Source organism: Scleropages formosus, chromosome 15 (assembly GCF_900964775.1).
Source record: "Scleropages formosus chromosome 15, fSclFor1.1, whole genome shotgun sequence".
NCBI classification, from domain to species: domain Eukaryota; kingdom Metazoa; phylum Chordata; class Actinopteri; order Osteoglossiformes; family Osteoglossidae; genus Scleropages; species Scleropages formosus.
This window is the reverse complement of record NC_041820.1, coordinates 2,603,251-2,617,255: the sequence shown is the minus strand read 5'-3', so window position 1 is coordinate 2,617,255 and position 14,005 is coordinate 2,603,251. Positions and strand designations below refer to the sequence as shown.

General features: G+C 50.7%; 1 protein-coding gene across 3 annotated transcripts in view; it reads right to left on the bottom strand.

Annotated features, from left to right (window-relative positions):
• Window positions 1–13,521, bottom strand: part of syt14a (synaptotagmin XIVa) — a 52,657-nt gene extending 39,136 nt beyond the window's left edge. For 2 of the 3 annotated variants that reach the window (XM_029258421.1, XM_029258423.1), the window contains exon 1: window positions 13,462–13,521. In XM_029258421.1, coding sequence (XP_029114254.1) covers window positions 13,462–13,474 — 13 coding nt within the window. In that variant the 5' untranslated portion in view covers window positions 13,475–13,521. The remainder of the gene's footprint in view (window positions 1–13,461) is intronic. The other variant, XM_029258422.1, reaches the window with a different exon arrangement.
• Between the last annotated feature and the right edge of the window lie 484 nt (window positions 13,522–14,005).

Below are 14,005 nucleotides of genomic sequence, written 5' to 3'. Positions count from 1 at the left end.
GGTCCAACAAGCCGTGATGAAGGAAAAAACTGGGGCATTTTCAATACTGTTGTATTATCCATCCCAGTGATCAACTGTCAGTAACCACTTGTCTAACTCAGGGTCACTGTGGTGCGGCGCCTATCCTGGAAGGCTGTGAGACAGGGAACAGCTCGGATGGGATACAAGTCCATCTAAGGCCAATCGCACACAAACACACACTCATAAAGACAAAAGCATACTGAGGACAATTTAGAGTCACCAGCTTGCCTGAAACACATGTCTTTGGACTGTGGGAGGAAACCAGAGCATCCAGAGAAAACGCACGCGAACACAGGGAGAACATGCAAACTCCGCACAGGCTGAGCCAGATTCAAACCCATGTCCAAAGCCAAAACGCAGGCACTGTGAGGCTCCAGCACAACTTGCTGCACCACAGCGATGCCCATTTTGCAAAGCGTGAGCAGACATGAAGTGAAAATTTTGAACCACATTTAGCGCTATGCTGCTGAAAGACAATAAAACAAAAGCTGTCAGCTAAAAAAACACTGATCATCTGCCTCATGCGGTTTGCTCTACCTGTGGGATCCACTATATTTCAGCCACCGCAAGCCGTCCTGCTGTATTACCGGGTGTGATCGGCTCCCCTCTTCCAAACATGGTAGAATGTGCAGCACCACGGTGAGACCCACACGTTATTTGAACCGCTTGTCCCAGTCGGGGTTGCAGGAAGCCGGAGCTTAACCCGGCAACACAGGGCGTAAGGCCGGAGGGGACACACCCAGGACGGGACGCCAGTCTGTCACAAGGCACCCCAAGCAGGACTCGAACCCCAGACCCACTGGAGAGCAGGACCCGGTCCAACCCACCGCGCCACCGCACCGCACCGCGCCCCCCCGCCGCCAGGGAGACCCTGACACACTTAAAAAGCCCAGGATGATTTATAGGGTCTGGGTTTCGCCGCAGTACAACTATTTACAGCGGGAACAGTGTCTTTTTTTGGGTGCATTAGCAACATTCAGCAGAATTTATTCAAACCTGCATCAGAACTCTGAAGCCTTTATAGGTAGAAAAGCTCCTGCAGCGGAGTGCGGCCTCCAGCCAGACACGTGATCCGAAAGGTCCAACGCAGAGTTTTCGACTTAGTGAGGTAAACCGAGCCGAGGCGAGGAGTCCGTGGAGCCTCGCCGTTTCCCTCCATCAACGTGATCTCGTATTTTTGGCTCGTCCCATTTTCCTCCGAGGAAACTCCGTTAGCCCTTCCGCAGGAAACGAGGCCACGGGGCTTTGGCACCAGTGGTCACGAAGAGCGTTTGAAAGGTGCGCCGTTCCCTTCGGTCCATCGGCTTGGCCTTCGTGTTACCAGGAAACAGGAGCGCCCGTCTCCCATCACTACAGCTTCATTTGTCTCACGTCCCCCCACCTGTCCCGCCCCCACCCCCGCTGTCACTCAACTGTCCGTCTTCCCCATGACTCTGTCTCCTTTCATCGTGTCTCTCTGTCTGTCCCCCTGGCCCCGCCCCTTCTGCTCCATTCCCCCCCCCAAAGACCAGCGGTTTTCCAACAGCACGGCAAACAAGTTCATACAAATATACACAATGATTTACTAACGAAAATACTGCTGAGCCAAAATGGATGCGGCTGCAGAAGAAACCAACAGCTACAGTATCCTGTAACGATACACACTGTTTGTAGTGTGTAGCTGCAGTTCGTGATCGACATTCAAAGTTCTGATTTCACTCCTTAAAAAGCATAAAAGCAGCACACTCACAAAGTTCCCAACATTGGTTTATAAACTATCTTTTGCTTGAAACAGATTCGATGTTTTATTAAACTTCATTTGTTACTGACAGCAAGTTAATTTGGTTTTTACCCGCTGTAGCAGTGTAAACAGTGGGAAAAACTACGTTAAATGTCACCTAATTAGTCTGTGATTGGTCGGATGGATCGGTCAATAAGTGACTGGTCACCTCACGAGCCTGTGGCTGGTCAGACAATATAATATAACCTACAAGAGGTTTTCTTCCTGAAAACTACATGCTAGTGGAGTAAGAGAACCATGAAGAGTCCTGAGGTGGGTTTAAATTGTTTTATTAAACCCTATTGTACATGATCACTAGAGAGTGAAGGCCTGGGTGAGAACATCTGACAATGGCATCATAATCAGATCTCACTGTGTTGAAGTGTCTCTTACTTCAGTAAAGGCTGATCACAAGATGCAGCACAAGGGTTGAGTGCTATTTCAACATAATGTTTGATTTGGCATCTTGTGTTTCTTATTTGTGCCGAGGAATACGTGGCCGGTGGCTGGAACAACCCTAGTCCTTCACATAAAGAGCGCAGAAGGTGTGTCTGTCTTTCTGGATTTCCCTGTGGTGTCCTTAAGAGGTCTGCAGAAGACTTCCATTCAGCAAAGCAGACGCTGTAAACAGGTGTCATTACCTATCGGTGACCCGCAGAGCACAGAAGGTGGTAAAAGAGGCCCAAAATCTCATGTTGAAGAGAGCACTTCCTCTCACCTACTCTTTGAAGCACTCAAATTCATTAGCGATCTTCCAGGAAGCACCGCAGGACCCAATTAGCAGAACAAGCGGCCGCTTTCAAGTCAGCTCTCCCATCGACAGGTCAGAGGCCACTCGGCGACAAACAAAAAGCCGCTTCTGCTGCTTCTTTTGGACAAAGACGTCCGACGCTTTCGTCCATTTCCATGGTGGAAGTGTGGCAGACACACACAATGTGCGTCATGGTTCAGTCCTTTTCTTCTCAAAGCAAAAAGCAGGAGTTTTAGAGCTTTGGTGTGGGCGTCCTAGAGCTGAACAGCACTCGAAGCCGTGGGCTTCTGTTTATTTTCCCTGAGTGTGAAAAACAAAAGTGGCCACTTCCACAAGGCTTTCTGACGAGCAGTGAGAAGGCCATCTGAGGATCAGTTCAACAAGCATCCTGGCTTCACGATTTAGTAAAAAGGAATAAACTGAGTTGGTCTTGTCACACAATACAAAGCATGTGTCATGGGTCAAAGGGTACTTTGTCAATTTGAGTGAGTATATTATGCATTTATACAGACGATCCCCGACTTACGATGGAGTTATGTTCCGATAAACTCGTTGGAAGTCGAAAATGCATTTAATACACCTAACCTACCGAACATCATCGCTTCTTATCCTCTAAGCTGGTCGACTGCGAAAGTCCAAGTTTACATGCGATGGCCATTACGGGATTGTCGCCTTCAAGCTGGGCAATTATGTTGAGCTTCTCCTCAAGAGTAACTGTCTTCCTCTTCTTTTTCTCACCAGTAGCAGGAGACACAGATGGGCGTTTCGTAGACATGATGGATGCACAAAACACAATGTAGTTACGGGGGGGGGGGGGTATCCAAAAAAGCGCTGGAAAAGCAATACACTGTAGAGTATCGGTTGTGTACACTAGCGACCACGTGGCACTGGGAGATGTGGATCGCCGCCCAGGATCACGAGAGTATCGTACCACATAAAGCTTGCCCGGGAAAAAATTCGAAGTACGGTTTCTACTGAATGCGTATCACTATTACGCCTTCGTAAAGTTGAAAAATCCTAAGTTGGACCATCGTGACTCAGACAGTCTGTATACATATCTCCATATACTACACACACAGTGGAACATGGACTTATGGGCACAAGAAGATAGATTAGCAGGCCTCACTGATAATACTCTGAACCTCTCCGCCCCTTGAGCCCTCTACCTGGTTGTCATGCGGGGCCGAGAGAACCGGGACGGCAGGACCCAAGTGCGGAGTCGTCCGTCTGGATTCAGGGGATAAGGCAAGTTCTCGGAGTCGGGAACAGGCGAATGGTCGGTCGATCGACGGTCAGAGTCAGAGCGAGGATCCATGGACGAGGTCAGGGGACGAGGCGAAAGGCCAGTCGGTCTGCGGTCGGCGTTGGAACAAAGATCCGTGGACGTGGTTGGGAAACAAAGCGAAGGGACGAAAACCGGAAGTCGAGAACGGAGAACAAGTGTTGAGCGTGCACTGGATCTCATGAAGGAGGGCGGCTGTCTCTGACGAGATTTCACAAAGGTATGGGAGCTGAGGAGGGTCTTTCAAACGGCGGGCAGTTAGTCAGGTGCTGGACCAGAGTCAGGTGCTGTCGGTTGAGTTGTGGGCGTGGACGTGACGCTGGTTCGAAGGGGGTGACTAGTGTCACCTGATTGTTAAATTTAAAGCCTTGCACTGGGTATTGAATGGTGTAGTGACTGGTTCAGGTTGCCAAAGGCAGTAACAGCAGGCATTCGAAAGGGTAAGTTCATACGTTTTAAAGATGACACAGAAGCCAAAAGTCACTGAAACAGTATGAATACCACTTGAGAACAGCAGAATCCACCTGATGCTTTTTGAGCACATCAAGTAATAAAGATAGGAGACGGTGATGTGTACCAGCAGTGCGATGAAAACACCAGAGAAACAAAAATAAAACATTTGTAGCGTCAGTCAATATGAATGATTTCATACGCTCGAAATGTGCAGACAAGAAGTGGTAAGAGAAGCTGCCTTCCCTAATGCAAAGCATTTTTCACCGCCCCCCCCGCCTTGATCCCCCCTCCAACCTGGCAGACAGTGTGATGTCCACAAGCAGACAAGTGAGAAATTCTATCACTTCCTCGAGAGTTGTGGTACATGTCTGGGAGAGTTACTGGAAGCCTCTTTGGAGCTGGAATAGCTGTATTCCAACATGCCTTCCAAAATGCTCATGGGCTGATTTGATGACAAAAGCACCAAAACATCTTTGGTTTTACAGGCTGATTCCTCCTCGCTTTCAAGGGGCTACAAATGACCAAGTTGTGATGGACACATCAATCTTAGCAGTCGGGATCACAGTCCTTTCATGTCCCACGGGAAGGGAAATGGGTCTGCGGTTTCTCCTCCACAATCAGGCAGTTGAAACCGCACATGAGCCAAACGTGGACAACCAGAGCAGCAAAAAAGAATGGTGTATTCTGGGAATTCTCACTGAAGAGTCTGTTCTCGACAGCTCTCGTATTCCGCAAAACCAAGATGCGATACAATCTCCTCTCACAAAGCATGAACCTCAGATAAATGTTGAGGGCTTTTTCAGATAGCTATAAGAGTCAATATCACCGTAAAAGGACCTGTGAGGTGGATGGTATATCCAGCAAGCTCTGCTGATTCGTTGATGTCCTGTGCAGAGGGCTGACCAGTGAGGTGGACAGTTACACATGATAGTTGCACCACTGACAGAGATGGCCAATGCAAAACCAATCATCCTGCCCAACACAGAATTTGGACAGGCGTTCAGGTGGACAGATTGACCACCTCTCTGTACAGAAAGGCTATGTTCCATGCAGAGAATTGACCATAAAGTTGGATATGATTTCCAGTTGACTACAGAATACCGACTAGATATGATCTGTCTGGAGAGCTGAGCATTAAGGTGGTTAACATGTCCACCTGGCGAGATCGATAACCTTTACCGAGTCTCTTGACTGCATCAAGGTTATATCATTTAGGTTTGCATAAGTACACTCTTTGATCAAGGCTATACCATCGAGGCTATACCATCTAGGTTTGTAGAAGTCCACTCTACGATCGAGGCTATACCCTCTAGGTTTGTGTAAGTACACTCTATGATCGAGGCTATACCCTCTAGGTTTGTATAAGTACACTCTATGTTCGAGGTTATAGCATCTAGGTTTGTAGAAGTGCATTCTATGATCCAGGCTATACCATTTAGGTTTGTACAAGTTCACTCTGTGATGTTTGCACAACGACGAAATTGGCTAACGACGCATTTCTCAGAACGTATCCCCGTCGCTAAGCGACGCATGTCGGTACACCGCACAGAGGGGTGACCAATGAGGTGGATGGAACGCTGTGCCAGCGAATCTGAACGCCACCTGTCGTGCTGCCGGCCTACCGCAGTAGTTTGTCTGGCTGCACTTGGGGGAGTCAGACAGGAGAGAACGGTAATTAAATGGAAAGAATTGATTCGCGTTCGCTGTTACTGCTGCCCTCCAGTTCTCCTCTGCGAATCTGAGGAATCGACAGCGTGGAAACTGGAAGTGATAAATAGTCGCAATTTGTGCGTCTTTGTTATTAGGAGCACAGACCATTCTGCCGAGCCGTTTAAGTAATTATGAAAGTCCCCGCATCAACCGACACTCCCACCAGTTGGTTACGAATTGAGAAAAACGTTGCCGTTCGGCTGCCCTACAACCTCGGACACATCACAAAGAGAGGAAACCGTGTATGAATGTACATATTTCTGTGTTTCTAGGTAGGTAGGTGTGTGTGTGTGTGTGTGTGTGTGTGTGTGTGTGTGTGGGATTTCGCCGCCTCGTTTCCAACCTGTCACACCTAACCACAGGATCGCTGTTCCACATCCTCCCCTCCTTTCTGCCCCCAGCTTTCGAGACGTTCGCCTTTAAAAATAGCCCAATCAACACGTTGTTATTATTAGAACTCAGAGCTCCGTGGTCTGCGCCTCGGTTTCTAACTTCACCCTCAGCCCTATTCTGGAAAACAGAGTCCTGAGGCACCCGGCACGGCCGTAGTGAGGGAAGTAGGTGGTGGTCGCAGGGGGCAAATCGGTTCCTCGGAGTTAGAACACAACATATTGAACTGGCTGTTAAGGACAGCACCTTAACTACTGAGAGGACTGCAGCTGGTGTGTCGCACCACATATAGAGCGCCCGCACACGCACACACACGCACGCACACGCACGCACACACACACTGCTTACCATAACTGTGTTCCATGTTTCAAATTTCTTTTTATCGGGAGTGTTAGACAGCGCGGGGAAGCGTAGCAGTTATAGCTGCTTCCTTTGGACCCATAGGTTACAGGTTCAAATCCCACCTCAGTCCGTAGTACGTCAGCAAGATACCCTGAATTACTGCAGTAAAACTACCCAGCAGTATAAATGGGTAAATAACTGGGGCAGCACAGTGCCACAGCGAGTAATGCTGTTGTCTCACAGCACCTGGGTGGTGTGAAAGAACGTGGGCTTGATCCCTGTTCAGTCTGTGTGGAGTTTGTATGTTCTCCCTGTGTCTGCGTAAGTTTCCTCTGGGTGCTCTGGTTTCCTCCCACAGTCCAAAGACATGCTGTTCAGGTTCACCCATAGTGTGTGAGTGACTGAGGGGGTGTGTGTGTGTTCCACTGATGTCTGGATGAGTGACCCAGTGTAAGTAGTGTATCTAGCAGTGTAAGTCACCGCGGTGAATAAGGTGTGTGGGCTGATAACACTACACAGAGTTCATTGGAAGTCGCTTTGGAGAAAAGCGTCTGATAAATGAGAACATTTAACAAGCAGACTGATGTGAGTGGATCCGACAGCAGACCAGTAAATCCTCTTTTCACTACATGAGATTAAGGTACACGACAGTTATCCAACTTTGTATTAAACTGTTTCACGGCGCTGTGCCGGGAAGCGCGTCTCCCTAGAGGGCCGCGTCTGCGCCGCGACTCCCGGCCTCTGCCCCCGCCCCCAGTACCAGCCCCGGGTAACACAGAGCTGCTGAAACCAGCAGCTCCTCCTGCATCGAGGCACAAAAGGCGGGATTTTATTAAATAGTGAACAGCATTTTCAACGCGAAGCCTTAAAAAGACAGTTAATTTGAATGTGAAAACTTGGTATTTCGTGGATTTCCCTTTGAGAGACTCCGTTCCTCCGGAGGGGCAGAATGAAGGGAGCTGAAGCTGCGTCCGATTCAACATTAAACAGGGTATTAAACACCATTAAATCTTTGAAGTAAGTAAATACTTAGTTTGTGAGTTAGGCGACCGGACCAATTTGGGATGACATTGGCGAAGCTCGAAACGGGCGAGCGCGGGAGCGCATTCGGGGACCTGCCGCAATTATAGAAAATGAACGGCTGCGTATCCGCCCTCAAAAAGAGGCTTTTAGGGGCCGCTGGACCCTCAACCTCACTGCCATAGTCCAGCGTGGTCTGTGCCCTCAGAAGGGTGATGGACGAGGGCGTTGATTACCAGGGTGCTTTAATCCCTCCCCACCCCCACGGTACATCCGTGAGCGCAGGAGCGCCCTTCCTCCACGCTGACGCCCGAAAGGAAGTCAATCCGACACAGGGACGGATCTCGTTAGCGTCTTGCTCCGTGACGCTATAATTTGCTATTTAGCCGGGATTTCCGGGAAAGAAGACGGGGAGCGCCGGTGCGGCTGTCAACACGCTCACCTGAGACACGCCCAATAAACTACGAAGAAAGTGTTTTGCTTAAACCGACACGAGACTGCCGCTCTTGTTTTGATACCCTTTGTCAACTGCCTGCATGGATACCGCAAACAGCGCGGTAAAACATGGGCTCTCACACTGCATTTAATGGAGCGTGAACCCGGCAGGCAACGGCCCACAGCCCGCCCCGCACCCCCGGGTCTCCGAATCCCTGCCTGGGAGGGGTCAGCTCCCGTAAGCAAAATCAGCACTCCAGGGCAATTGGCAATTATCCACGGAACTGAAAGACCCGGGTTCGGATCCCCCATCCTGCTGCAGCACCCTTGATCAAAGTACTCTCACAGGCTTGATACAGAAAAAAACTACTCCGCTGTACAGCCAGGTAAACCATAAGTAGCTTAGTGTACAAACCTCAGACTGTAAGATGCCTTCAAAAACACACACCGTCTGAAACCATTTGTCCCATGCGGGGAGCCAGAGCCCAACCCGGCAACACAGGGCGTAAGGCTGGAGGGGATGCAACCAGGACGGGACACCAGTCCATCGCAAGGCACCCCGAGCGGGACTCGAACCCCAGACCCACCTGAGAGCAGGACCCGGCCAAACCCACTGCGCCACCGCACCCCCCCTTCAAAAACAATGTAAGACTAATAACAATAATAGTAATAATAATAACCCTAAACCTTGAATACATCCTACACACAGTGTGTTTCGCTGTACCTATGAACACTACACTCATGTTTGAAGAGCGTGACTACACCCACACGCACTCACACAATCAAACACCCGAGGAGAACATGCGATTGAACGCAGCAAGCACTCTAACGGTAACAACGTCCCTCGGTGACACAACACACGAGAGCAAGCTGGACGCCCCCCTCTGACTCCCCTGGCCTCACTGGAAAGGTGCACATATTCAGCGGAGTTACGGGACGCGCTGCAGCCTCCGCTCCTGACGTTCATCATTCCTCTCTTTGGTGTTAACAACTGCTCACTTCCCCGGTGCCTTTGTTGCACATGTTGGGAGCTATATGTCCAATGCACCCATGGTTTCAGGAGACCGGGGGGGGGGGGGGGGGGTGGGACTGAGTGCAGGTGATCATCTAGTCATCGTGGAGCATCACCCAAGGCACTGAGACAATGACAAGGACAAGAGACAGGACGGAGGTGGGGGGGTAAACCAGAGGTGTGCTGCGCTCACGTTACCACCCGACCCCCCCGGGGTGAACAGACATGTCTTTTATAGAGGGCTGCTTTGTTCTGCTTCTGTATAGAGACAGAAACTGGTGCCTCCCATCCTTTGCACCAGCACACACACACACACACCCACACACAAACACACACACAGTGTGAAGGACACACACCTATTTAAAGATACAAATAAACACCTCCCCAGTGCCTGATTGCATGCTGGGAGATTTGGGAAGTGCATGCACATACAGAAGACAGACATGCGCGCGCGCACGCACGCACACACACACACAGCACGCCCTTGACTGTTTATCGTCATGCCACATAAAGGACCAGTTGTGTGTCACTCCCAGAATGCCAAGCGGTACCTCCAGCCAGGCATCCAATGAGACCGGAGGATAGAAACACAGTCAAAATCCTGCCATTCCTGTCTGTTGCACGGCATGCTGGGACATCTCGAAAATTAAGACGAGACCGTGAATATGGATACGACTGTCAGACCCGGTTCCGCCCGAGATCGGAGTCTCAGAGGTACTGAAAAAAATAACGAGCAACAATATGCATCTGAAGTGGTCGCACTGGTCAGCGGGGTCAGCAAACCCCCCCCGGTCATTGACACCGGGAGCCCTGGAGGTTGAGCCCCACGGCCTTCTGGGATTCACAGGGCTCCATTACAGTGCCATGTGACAGATGGAACATGTATGACAACTATATATATCTCGGGGGTGGGGTCACGTCCCCCCTCAGTGGCGCCGTCCGCCTGCGTCTGAGTTCACCCCCACATCCCCCCTGCCTCCGCACCTGCGTCCACACACCGTCCGGCACACATCTCCATGAAATCCCGGGGCCGAGCATCACTTTGCGTGAACGTCCAGAAGAAGAGAAACACCCTCTTGGTTCGGGAGAGGGGGGTATTTAATGACAGTCATGAAAAGAATATGTGCAATAACGTCACTCCCGACAGCCGAGTGTCCTTCAGAACCGTAGCTCTGTCAGCCCGTGACGGACAGCTCACGTCTCGCCGTTTTACCCTAGAGCGAAACACTCCGAGGCGCTGCCACAATGTCACCCAGTTATGAAAACTGTGGATTTTTTATAGCAGTAAATATATGACATTGATATTTCTTCCCCATTTAGCTATTTTGTATGTGACTGTCAGACCCCACCCCGATGCTTGGACGACAGGCTGTCACCTCTGCTTCCCTTTCTCATTGCGGGCCACATGGCGCCGTGTTGCCGAGCCGCTGCTCGCACCCCGGAGCCTGCAGGCGTCTGACAGCTCCGTGGGAGGTTCTTACACGCTAGCTAGTGAGCCCAGATCGAACTCGCCCCCATCCGCCCCCGTCCGCCCCCATCCGCCCCCACTGAGGAACGGACCCAGACCTGAAATCCCCCTGCAGAACCAAAGCTACGGTGAGAGAGCTGCCAACGGGACAAAGGGATGGATGTTCACCTGCATCCGGGATGGGGGGGAGGTACTGAGAGTCGAGGAGACAAACTGAGGTTGAGAGAGAAGGCAGAGGAAGCGGTGAAGTGGGAGGGAGAGCAGTGGGAGGAATGTGGGAGGAGCGGTGGGAGGTGGAGCAGTGAAAGTGGGGGCAGTGGGTGGAGCCAGATGGGGTGTATGAGATGGGGAATGAAAGGGAATGTAAGGTGGAGCAGGAGAAGGAAGTGTCTTGAGAACGTGAATTCCAATCAGGTGCTCAATGTGAAAATCTGTGGTTGCGAAACTTAACATGAGGTTTAAATCCAAAAGCTTCCCAACAGCGAGTTTAAAATTCCACTGCAGACATAATTACGGTATTAAAGGAATGAAGTAGGAAGCAGTAGGAACCCAGTGGAGAGCAATCACACCTTAGAGAAAATCAGAGCACTTAAAAAGTTAATAGAAATAAATAATATGTGTGTTTTTGCAGCACCTCCTGCCTTTACGGTGAGTAAGAAAGACCTTCCCATATGTGGTGTGAGGTTTGTTTTGCGAGATGGGAATGTCCAGAACATCACCAAGTTATCTGCTTTTGAACCATCTTGTGAACACTGAGGTCAGCTTTGAAGACACCTCCTGAGCGTCATTCTGAAGGTCGTCCATCCACTTCTCGATATCGTATCACATCACATGATAATCTGGCTAATTAGGAGCACCAAAGCTCCTGGATTTATGGAGAAGGAGCAGCAGAGGAGTAAAGCTCTCCAACCTGTCCTCCACCACCCATGAGGGTCCATCCACATCAGCCAGCGCTGCTGGGTAACAGCGTTACGCTAATGACTGACATCTGTTGGCGCACAGAGTAGAAGGAGCAGCCTGGTTTCCTCCAGAACGTCCCCATGGACCACTTGAACAGCAGCAGTGCAGGCAGCGCACGTCCAGCCCAAGGTCAGCAGTGCAAGAGGCAACGTTGTGAGTCCTGTTGTTTACCCTCTGGCCAAGAACAGGTGAGCCAAAGGCTCCATGGTTTTTCTTCCACTGTCAACATCACCTAGATGGACATCACCATCTAAACTGGTGTCACTGCTGACATTACCATCACCATCAACACTGATATCAACACTGACACCACCACCACCATCTACACCAATGCTGAGATGACTATCGCCATCAACACTTACATCGACACTGACGACGCCAAACACCATCAGAATCGACATCAACTATCGACACTGAGATCACCATCAACATCGGTATCGACGTAAATATCAATACTAACATCACCGTCATCATCAACACTAATATCAACATCACTGTGACCATTAACATCAGCACTGACATTAACATCATCATCATCACCGTCGCCATCAACATCACTAAAACCTTTGACATCACCATCGTCACTGTTCAACATCAGCATTGAGAGCAGCATCAATTTCACTCTTACATCACCGTGAAAATCAGTATCATCACCAGCATCCTCACCATCGCCACAAACAACAATATCGCCATCGCTGTCAGCGTCAACATGACCATCACCGCTCACATCCACACCTACATCGACAGCACCGTCGTGGCTCCCCCTCACCCCATTCACTGAATTATTGAAATAAACCTTACATCTGTGTTGAGTAAGTCAGCGTGCGGGAAGAAAATGCGGAACTCTAAGAGCGTCCAAAGTTTTAATTATTAACATTACCGTATGGATGAAATACATTTGGCTCAACCACACACACGCTGTTAAGCCTTCTTGTGTTTTTCCGGTTGTGTGTCCTTCACCTCAATGGACGCAACAGTGATACACCACTAACACACTAATATATCACTAGTACAGGAGGGAGAGAAGCAGAGACGAAAGAATGTATTTTTAATTCTATTTATTTTTCTGTCCCTCCCCAGTTAGTACCTGTTCACACAAAGCAGAGCCTCGGGACCACCTGAGCAAAGACATATTCCTGGGGTATTTAACGATAAGAGAGAAAGGAGACGAGCGAGTCCGCGGGAGGAGAAGGAGGACTGAGCCTGGTGTGTGTGAAGGGATGAGCGAAAGGGAACGAGCCGCGTTTCCGAATTCACTTTCGCTCGCAACACGGACGGACACTCAGTGTTTACTCTGCTGTACTTCACCGTATCTCCAAGTGCGACACGAGGTGCGCGCTGATCATCCCACCGATCACTCTCATCGATCGGCCTCCACACATAGGATATTCTCATTTTATTTGCGTGTTTTCTCCATAATAACGACAGGGACGCCCGTTTCTGTGGCACGAGTTGCGCGGCGCGCGCCGAGCGCCTTCCTGTTCACTCGTTCGGCTCCGAGCGGACCGGAGGGGGACTCGGGTGCGAGCGCGCCTCGCGCCGCCGGAGCTGTCCCTTTCAGCACCACGCGGGAGAGCTGGCGCGAGCCGCGGACCAGACGGGCCCGGCGCGCGCGAGCGACCCGCCGCCGAGCGGACAACGAAACATAACTTGTCCAACACTCACTCACTCGCTCGCTCGCTCGCTCTCACTCACTCACTCACACACACGCACACACAGCACAACAAAACACACTCAGCGCGTCCGAGCGCGACGCGTCCACGCGCGACGCACGGCTTTAGGGACCGGTTCGCACGTGCACACGGCCGGGACAGCGAAGTTGGAGGAGCGGAGAGAAGAGAGGAACCGGCCTACTCACCATCAATCGCCATGATGCTCTGCTCTGGGTTCGACCACGGCGCGTGCCGAGGCAGGGCTGGCGGACGCGCGAAGCACCGAGGGGGGGGGGGGTGGCGGACCGGGGCGGGGGAGGGAGGGGGGGGGCGGACGGCGGCGAGGGACGGGGGGGTCCGGGACATGGTACGGTCCGTTATGAAACGCCGTGCTAACCCTCCCCTCGTGCCTTCAGTCACAATGGAGAAAATAAGAAACAAAAAAAAAAAAGGAAAGGAAAAGGAACAACAGGGCTTTGCGTTCCTTTCAACAATAATACTTATTTATGGCATAATTGAGATAAATAAGCGTGAATGAACCGTACGCTGGAGAGTGGGGCGAAACGGAAGTGCGCACGGCGCTAATTACATAAGGAGAGCCGTTATAAGGGCTTATTAATAAAGCGTCGCGCATGGTGAGGAGCACGAGTGGGCGCTGGGGGGGGAGTGGGGGAGTGTTTATTCCTCATGAAGATACGTGTCAGGAATAGCACATAAAACGTATTAAAGTTAAAATCCGGCACAGCCAGT